This window comes from Mus pahari, chromosome 15 (genome assembly GCF_900095145.1).
Source record: "Mus pahari chromosome 15, PAHARI_EIJ_v1.1, whole genome shotgun sequence".
In the NCBI taxonomy this organism is placed as follows: Eukaryota; Metazoa; Chordata; class Mammalia; order Rodentia; family Muridae; genus Mus; species Mus pahari.
In genome coordinates this window covers 60,106,671-60,116,595 of record NC_034604.1, presented here as the reverse complement: position 1 = coordinate 60,116,595, position 9,925 = coordinate 60,106,671, and the positions used below count along the sequence as shown (strand labels likewise).

The 9,925-nt window shown below is 44.7% G+C and overlaps 1 protein-coding gene across 1 annotated transcript; it reads right to left on the bottom strand.

The window, feature by feature from the left end:
* Positions 1-224: 224 nt before the first annotated feature.
* On the bottom strand, positions 225-5,958 carry Pmaip1 (phorbol-12-myristate-13-acetate-induced protein 1). The gene is made up of 3 exons (XM_021215129.2): positions 5,759-5,958; positions 3,395-3,553; positions 225-1,104 (listed from the first exon to the last, which is right to left on the bottom strand). Exons 1-3 carry the CDS (start codon positions 5,808-5,810, stop codon positions 1,001-1,003), a joined length of 315 nt encoding a protein of 104 aa, XP_021070788.1. The 5' UTR covers positions 5,811-5,958; the 3' UTR covers positions 225-1,000.
* Between the last annotated feature and the right edge of the window lie 3,967 nt (positions 5,959-9,925).

Below are 9,925 nucleotides of genomic sequence, written 5' to 3'. Positions count from 1 at the left end.
TACTCAAGTCTCTTGCCTCTCTCTGATAACCAGGACTGATTTGCTATTGAGCAGTCTGAGTTTCACATTTATAGACCAAATTAAAAATGAAACTCTAAACCCTGTGATGCTGGCACTTGCCTTTAATCCCAGCACCCGGGAGGCAAAGGCAGGTGGAGTTTGAGGCTAGCCTGGTCTACAGAGGGAGTTCCAGGATGGCCAGGGCTACACAGAGGAAAGGAACCCTGTCTCCAAAAACAAAAACAAGCGAGGGGAGGGGGAAGGAAAATACAACATTTTAGAAACTTCTCATGGATCTTTTACTAAGTTTTAATTGTGTCGACTTTTAAGTTTGTTTTTAACCTTTTCTTGGGTTATATAAAATCCAAACTCTCTTTTTATCACATACAAGTCAATCTGTAAGAGTTTGACTGGCACCTACTGACCTTACTATATTTCTAATTTCCCCCAGTTACTTGGTAGTCTCCCCATACTCTCCAGTTAATGCTTACAGTAACACACGTAAAAGCCATCTAAACAGACTCAATCCCGTTAAGCTTGTAGTGACCTATGAAATCAGTTTTCACTAGAACATTCAGTGTTAGATAGTACATTGTTCTGGAGTTGTCATAAAGCAATCCCAAACGACTGTCCCCATACAATGTAACCACTAGCCACGCCCCCCGTCTATTATTCTTGACAACAACCTTTGGCAAAAACACCGGAACAACTCTTAAAAAGACAGATTATTACTAGTTACTTCCCTAGCTCCACGACTCTTCAAAAAAAATAATACAAGTAAAAACAAGCATGGTTTCATGTTATCACATCTCAAACAACGATTTCTGAAAACTTTCCCAAAGAAACTCATTTCCATCTCCTTCATCAGCCCTGCTCGGGGAACCAAAAGCAAGTGAGCGTTTCTCTCATCACATCACAGTCCATCCAATACCAGACATTTCCATCAACCAGCGGAACTTCCTTCCTAAGAGGTCCCTTCTTGCAAAAGCTTTGGAAGAACTCAGGTTACTAAATTGAAGAGCTTGGAAATAAAATTCAGAAGTTTCTGCCGTAAATTCACTTTGTCTCCAATTCTCCGGAGTTGAGCACACTCGTCCTTCAGGTCTGAAAGAGAGTTAGACATAAACGTTAAGTTGGACAACCCTAAGTCCCAACTGTAGACCAGTTAAGAGTGAATATACAACCCAAGTGAAAGGCACACCTCAGACACTTCTGTGACTTTAGTACACCTGACTTTCCCAACAAGGTAATATAAACACACATGGGTCAGGTAAGGGTATAGGCATTTGTTTTGTTTCGTTTAGTTTTTTTTTTTTTTTTAAGCACTCCGAATGAGGTCAGTTCTCTTCCAAATATAGACATTACATGTATTAAAATTTTACCAGCTGTGCCATTAGTCAGCCCTTAGCCGTCTCCCATGATGTCATTCCTCTCTTTTATGGTTGGGTAGGGGACAAAAGTCAAATTCCAATCTCTTGTGATATTTTCAAGTACACCTGACCTTCCAATGGCAGTATAGTCTAGCTGCATGCTTCCCTCCCTCACAGCAGGTAAATAAACATAATCTTTAGAAACTCTTTTTTTTCTTTCTAAAAGATTTATTTAATTTATTTGTTTTATACATATGATTAGTATGTTGTATTTGTCTTCAGACACACCAGAAGAGGGCATCTGATCCCATTACAGATGGTTGTGAGCTACCATGTGGTCGCTGGGAACTGAACTCGGGACCTCTGGAAGAACAGTCAGTGCTCTTAACCCCTGAGCCATCTCTCCAACTCTAGAAACTCTTTTCCTTTCCCCACAAGAATCATAAAATCTCATCGTGAAGTTGGAGTTACACTTTTAAACAAACTTATTTTGCTGACTTAAAGTAAAGTCTCCTGGCTTAACAAACCTGCAGTGTAGTTGACAACCTTAAACTCCTAATCCTGCCTCTGCTTCCAAGTGTTGTGTGCACGGAGCTGCAGCCTGGCTTCCTAAAATAATTTTCAAATTTACATTTTGAGGCAGGCCAGTTTATTTCTATAAGCCCAGTCTGTATCAATCCATTATCTTTATTTATTTATTCTTTAAAGATGTATTTATTTTATGTGAATACACTGTCGCTGTGCTCAGACACACCAGAAGAGGGCATCAGATCCCATTACAGATGGCTGTGAACCACCATGTGGTTACTGGGAATCGAACTCAGGACCTCTGGAAGAGCAGTCAGTGCTCTTCACTGCCGAGTCATCTCTCTAGGCCCAGTCCATTGTCTTTACGGAGAAGAGTAAATAAGAAAGTTTGGTTTGTATATTGATCATCATTCCCATATTTTCTTTGAACTGAAGTAATTAGCTGGATGTTATTAAGAAAAATAATATGTGTGTGCCTTTGATCCCAGCACTTAGGAGACAGAGGCAGGGAGATCACCTGCCTACAGAACTAGTTCCAGGACAGCCAGGGCTACATGAAAACACCCTGTCTCAAAAGGCAAACAATGAAGATGTAAGCAGTTGACAAGGCTTGCCTAAACTCAATGTCATCTTCCACTACATAAACGGGTTCAAAGACAGCTTGTACTTAATGAGTCCCTATCCAAAAACAAAACAAAACAAAAAAACAAAAGAACTCCCTCTCCTTGAAATAAAACAAACAAATCAAACACTGCAGCAGTCATGAGTTTAAAAAAAAAAAAAATCTAGACAGGTAGACAGGACTTCTCCTTTTCAAACAAGCACCAGAGAGCAGACCTGGGGCCAATTAAGCCCCAGTCCCACTAGTTCTGTAACACTTTCTCAGCCCACCTACTGAGCTAAGAAATGAAAGACCAAAAAGGCTGCTGCAAATGTCTGATAAAACAGCAATTCTGACCTACAGATTTCCAACTCCTATAAGGAGATGACTTCAGATCTTTGATGACTCACAAAAAAAAAAAAAAAAAAAAAAAAAAAGCAGGATGCAAAAAAGAACTCCTTCTCACCTGTTAGACCCAACCCTTCCCCAGACCTTTCCAACCACAGACAGTTAAAATGCTAACTAAAGTGGAAGACCTCCTGGGTTCCAGAATTCAGGCACCTCAGCGGGACGTCTTTAAACAGCCCGGAGGGGAAGAACTGCGTGTTAGTCCTTGGGGTGAGGGCATTCACAGTGACAAGTCCTCTGAGCTGAGCTCCCAGTAGCGACCTCGGAGAGCTCCCCCCTGGCTGCCAGTGACTCTAGGGTAGCCACCGGTCCCCACCCCCACCCCTGTGGAGGTGAGCAACCTGGAGAGAAAAGAAGTCTGACTAACATGCAAGCTGCTGCTTCGAGAACTTTCTTACAGTGTTCCGAAGGCACGCGCCAGGTGGGCACGAGCTCCAACGGACTAAGCCGGGCCTCCTCCGCAGCCCAGCAGCGCCCGAACCCTTACCTGCTGGCACCCCGGTTGGGCTTGGGCTCCTCATCGTACTCTTTTGCGACTTCTTCCCAGGCATCTGCACCAGAACTTCAGTTATGTCCGGTGCACTCCACGTACAGTACAGTTTGTCTCCAATCCTCCTGAGTTGAGCTGCGAACTCAGGCGGTAGCTCTGAAAAAGAAACACCTGGAAATTAACATTGAAAGCCATCCTACTCGCAAATTAGCGCATCCTAGGATGCTTCTTAGGTGCACCCACACACCAAAAAAAGTTACAAGTAGAGACAAATCACTTTAACCAACTCGAGGTCTCTCTTTTATCATTTAAGACTGACCAGGGAACAGAAGTCAATTTCTAAAAAACGAGTCATTTAAAGTAGATCTGTTTTTCCAATAGCAATGTGTCATTGCCCAATTAGCCCCTCCTTAAAAACTTATTTTCTCATTTAAAAAAAGAACTCATAAAATTTACTATAATAGTTCACAGTTCTTTAAATGATTTTCTACAAGCCTACTCCATACAAATTCATCACATCTATAGAAAAGCAGAAAGTTAAATTCATGTCTTTCTAGAAATTAGACATTCTAATGGCTGGAATTGACTAAATATTAAGAATCACTGTCACAAGTAAAATTAACATGCAATCGTCTACTTTTTAAAAATATTTCAAGGACCAGTTTTGGTTGTTCTGGTACTCCTCAAGACTATGACCAAAAATTATGAATACAAATTTAAAAGCTGGTCTGTTTTGTAACCAAGATACCTGCTGTTTAGACTGCCAGTGAACTCGAACTTTAAGTACATAGTAAAACAAGCTCTTAAACCTATTTTTTTTTTTTTTTGGATAAATTTCTGTACTGGCTGAGTAAAATCAGAGGCCCTAAGAGATTCCATAGTGTATCATGTTTTAATGAGTTCCAGGGTCAAATATTTTCAGAAATATTCACAAAACACTCTTTAGGGTGCAACGTAGCACACAAATTGAGAAATCCTATTTTCGACGAGCAATGAGTACTTTCTCAAGAGGGAGAAAAGCAAAAAAGCAGCTCAAAGATTCCAGGACCACAGACATTCTGGACAATTGCTCTACCCTTGCGCTCCAACCAGTCCTACCTTGATTTGGGGGGGGGGGGAAGAACTAATTTTTTTCAGCCGGTCTCACTATGTGACAGAGACCGGCCTTAAACTATACAGTCCCGTCTAAGTCTACTGCCTCAACGTCCTGAGCCCTGGAGTTAGGGACAAGTACACCCGGCAACTTTTTTTTTTTTTTTTTTTTTCGAGACAGGGTTTCTCTGCGTAGTCCTGGCTGTCCTGGAACTCACTCTGTAGACCAGGCTGGCCTCGAACTCAGAAATCCGCCTGCCTCTGCCTCCCGAGTGCTGGGATTAAAGGCGTGCGCCACCAGGCCCGGCTGGCAACGTATTTTTATTGGAACTACATATTCACTACTTGACTTCGAGACACTCAGCTGCTCTTTAATCTGTCTAGCAATGCCATGCTCTTGTTGGACCTTCCAAAGTTATGGTCTGAACCACCACCCTCATACCTGCAATGCACCATTCAGGCATTGCCTGCTGATCTTATAAAAACAATAACAGAGTATGCCCTGCAAAGTTATTTCCGGACAAGAGTCTTGCGATTCCTTAGCAGGGGCCTGCCACCTTTGATCATGATTTATAAAAAACAGAGGGGTGGAGGCGACCCTCAACAGTCACAGAAAGTTGCATGTAAGTGATTGTAGAAGAGTTGGTGGGTCAGACTCCAGGGCCAAACTCTATTCTCCTGGATCTCCCTCCCTCCCGATCCCAATCCGGACAGTTAAAAGCTTCTCAATATCAGCGTCTCACTCCCACACTACCCTGGGTTCAGGGCGTGAGCGCTGGGAGAGTTCGAAGTTTGAACACTACTTTTCTTGGTGTTGGAGAGGTGGCGTGGGGATCAAGATGAAGAGGGGCTCAAAGATGGTCTGGGGAGGAAGAGGGCCTGTCAGGGAAGCGCTAGGCCGAGAGGCCTCTCCCACCCCCACCTGCCGCTAAAACCATCTTCCAGGCCACCACCGCCTGCACCTGTATATTTTTCTCTCCTCCTCGTCCCTGGTAGAGCAATCAGAGACCTACGAACCAGGCGGGAATCGGCCTAAAATGCACCTGCATCCCAATGAGACGCTGAACTGGACTCTCTCAGAGGCCCGCAGTCTCGGTAGAAGCCCTTGAAGAACTTTCTAGACTAGTCGAAGGCACGAGCCCGGGAGCCGATTTGGCCGGAACATGCAGGCGCGTACATTCTAGCCCGAGCCCCGAAGGGCTGAACGGTCCTGAGTATGACCTCAACCCCATCCCTGCTTGGGTGTCCGCGGGCCGAACTGCTAGGTACCTGCCCGCGTTGGGTTCACTGTCGCGTTCCGACGCGCCTTTCTCCCGGGCATCTCAGAAACGCCGCGGCGATCTCCGCTGCGCACGGGGGACTAAGGTCCCCAATCTGGGCTCTGGGGCTCCCCCAAGACTCGGGCTGCGCAAGATGAATCGCGGGTGCAGCGAGCCAGACGCACCGAACTTCAGTAGGCAGCACCAGCGCTGGAATACTCTCTGTTAAGGCGCCCCAAGCCGGCTCTCGCGTTTTATGGGGACTTCCCCGGTGACGTCATCTGACGACAGCCCGCCCGTGTCCCCGCCCCTTCGAGCGGCGGCGGCGCGGGAACGGAGCGAAGTGGAGCAGGTCTCGAGACGTCCTCGAGCGCAACTTGCCGGGGCAAGCCTCAGATCGTCGCCGCGCCGACCTACGGCGGAGGGCGCAGGGAGGACGAGTCCTGCTCAATCCCCAAATTGCTTTCTTAAAAAAAAAGAAGGTGGGAGGGAAGCAACAACCCTTGAGAGATCGTGTCCATTGCTGGGGCAGTGACGCCCGTCAGGAGTGACTAAAAATCTTACTGGGAAGAAAGTTGGGGGTGGGGTGGGGTGGAGCCAGGCGCCTCGACTTTATTATTCTTCGCCACTTAGGGGCGAATGTAAACAACCCCAGAAAGGAATAGGGAAGGGAAAACTTTTCGAATTCTAAAATGTGGTTCGTTCCAAGGAAGTGAAAAAAACAAGTCTTTAATGGTAGACGGCATCTGAGAAGAGTCCCAAGTTCGAGTACAAAATTAAACTGTGGAAAAGTTGCGTAGTGATTTGCGATTTGTTAAGTAAGATAAAGGAGGAGATGGTGTCAGCCCTAGGCAGACGCGTTCGGGTGTGGCTCGGGGCTTCGGGGCCGGGCTGGAATGATTGAGAAGCTGAGGACATTTCCTCTGGATGTGTTGATACGGCCCCAAGAAGGGACCGCCTTCATCTACGATGGGTCCAAATCCTTTGTGGAGGAAGGAAGATGATATCTCTGGGAACAGGAACTTCCTTGAGCACTGTCTGGAGCTAGGAGGTCTTCATGATAAAGACTCGAGTTTGCATTTTGTGGTCCCTTTCTCAACTTGGCTCTGGGAAGTTTGGTCACTTTTCAGATGCAGAAATAATTTGATAGTCATTAAATCGTCCAAATTCTCCTAGGCAGACAGCAACGCCCCTCTGAAGTGAACCCAGGCAGGCCCACTGGGAACAAGTGCTAGGATTAACTGTTCTCAGAAAAATGGTGTTGCTTGATTTTGCATTTTATATTGCTCTGCAGGGTGCAGACCCTCCATGTTCAATACAGGCAGCTGCATAGAAGCCGAGAAGTGTTCGAGTTGTTCATAGTAGTTTAAGCTCGGATTGTTGGGGGTCTCTTGGAAAATGAGCTCCAGTAACTCAGACTTCATTTTCCAAAATAGCCATGTAGTAAAGTTAACAGAGTGGGAGCCACCGGGTTAGAGGGAATTGGAGGTCCCCAACTCCCGCTGCTTTTCGTCCTTGTTTACATTCGATGGTTCCTGTATGTTCCTGGCCCGCTTGTTTTCCTTAAATCATTCCATCTGCACAACTAACAAATATTTATTTATTACTTGGCCCTAGAGGACTCAGAGACAACACGGAGAGAATCGGCTAAACTACTCGGGCTTAGCAGCTTTGATTTAAGCTGATGTTGGTTGTTTCTCAGTGTGGTAAATACGGAGGAGCATGTATGAAACAAATTATCATCACTTAGAAGAGTTTCAGACGGATGGATGAATGGATGGATGGATGGATGGATGGATGGATGGATGGATGGATGGATGAACAGAAACTGTGTTCCTCAATTCCCCCCCCCCCAAACTCACGCTGACTTCCTTAGTTCATTAGAATACCGTTAATTTATTGATTGCATCAACTAATAAACTTAAGTTTAAACTTCAGGCCCTGAAATGTATTCAGTATACAAACAATGAGAAAAGCAAATCATAACATTGTTTTCCCACCAAAGTCTTACCTGAAGCAATCTTATCTTTTGTCATTTTCATTATAAAAGATCTTTGATCCATCCAGGACACAAACCTTTGAGGAAAAAAAAAATCTTTATCTTTACCAGAATTTCAAATTCTAATTAAAGGGGGGGGGAAAAAAAAAGGAAGGGATTTGATTCAAGTAGACTTTAGAGGGGGTCAAAACAGGCCATTAGTGGATGATGGTTTTTAAGAATTCAGTTGAAATTGTTGAAATTTTTTTTCTGGTTAACTTTTCTAGGAACAGAATTAGAAGCCAAGTGTGAAAAGCCTGTGTACCTCATAAAGTACCCTTATATGTTTGCCTTGCAAAAATATTAATCATGGGGCTACAGGAGCTAATAAAATGATGAAGTTATCACTCAATGGTCTAATCTTCTACAAACTGAGGGGGAAGGGGTACTGATAAGGATGACAATTTTTAAAACCATTACCATGGACTAAGTAAGCTCTCTGTTGTTAAGACTGTGTGTGTGTGTGTGTGTGTGTGTGTGTACACGCGCGCGCGTGTGTGTATCCACTCAGACCCTCCAAAAAGAGCAGGTAGTCTCTGTGGCCAAAGATAACTGTGATTCCCCTGCCTCCACTTCCCAAGGACTAGACTACACGGATGTACACCACCACACCCAACTGCCAATGTGATTTTGTTTCTGTTTTTGAAGACAGGGTTTCTCTGGGTAGCCCTGGCTGTCCAGGAACTCCCTCAGTAGACCAGTCTGGCCTTAAACTCAGAGACCCGCCTACCTCTGCCTCTGGAGTGCTGGGATTAAAGGCATGTGCTATCAGGCCCAGTTTAACAATTTAAAGAGACATAATCAAATTGATGTAAAGTTCAGAAGGATGGATGCTTCTCCCCATTCAGTGATAGTGGGCAATCTGTTCCAGGCTTGAACACAGGCTGCTTGTCCCGTTCCCGACAGAGTGGAGCTGTTTATGCTGTGCACTGCACATATGCTGATGGGCCTGAAGTTTCTTTGTGCACTTAGGACCCAACAGTTTGAAAAATGGAACTAAAGTTTTTAAAATAGCATTTTCTAGGTACATCCCTGTCTAACTGTAGTTCCTCTCCTCTTGCCTATTTGACAGCTGAGAAAAGATAATTTAGTAATAGCTTTCTAGGGCTGCAGTGATAAGGTACCACAAACCTTGCAGTTTAAAACAATTAAAATTGAGGCAGTCGTATCTCTGTGAGTTTAAGGCCAACCTGGTCTACAAAGTGAGTTCCAGTACAGCCAGGGCAGTTACACAGAGAAATCCACTCTCAGAATATGAAATAAAATGATACATTTTTGCCTCCCCCTCATGTATCTAGAAGCTGGAGGCCTGAAGTCACGTTGCCAGCAGGGGCTATGCTGCCTCTGATACACGTAGGCAGACTCCCTGTCTCCTCTAGCTTCCAAGGTTTGCCCACAATCCTTGGCATCCCATGGCCTATAACTGTGGCACTCCAGTGTCTGTCTGTGCCTCAATGCTACAGCAATCCTGCCTCAGATTCCTGAGCTCTGACATTACAGGTGCCTGTAAATATGCTCAGCTCTCTCTTCTTGTGAAGGTATCTCTCATTATTTTAGAGCACACTCCAAATTAGAACAACTTCATTTTAATTTGTTTAGGTCTACGGACTATTCCCAAAGTCATATCCAGTGGTTGGAAGGCTGGGGACCTTACATGGAAGAGGAAAGTACAGAACCAAACCCCTCATGCCTCCCTTTATCAGCTCAGTGGCCTTTAATAACAAAACACGGGGCTGCTGAGTTGGTTCAGTGGGTTCACCTACCCTGAGATGGAAGATGGAGTTGGATACCTAGGCCCCAACCTTCTGAACTGACTCTCACAAATTTTCTCTGCTTCTGCCATTTTCAATGGTCCATTCTGTCCTTCCAGTACCTACAGCTCTGGTCTTCACTGTGTTCTCCTTGGGTGCCAGTTTTTCTATCGTTCTGGGGGTATCACAGATGTGACCATCAAACATGTTTGTGTTTCATCTCATTATTTATTTATTTCAAAGACCACAGAGAAGAAATAATAGTGTATTTCAAAAGGGCCAGTGAGGAAATGATTCTGAGTGTAACTGAGTGGCAGGGCACTTGCATAGCATATAAAAGACCAAATGATATACAAGCTTCTACCAGTGGAATAGTGGACCCAGGTTG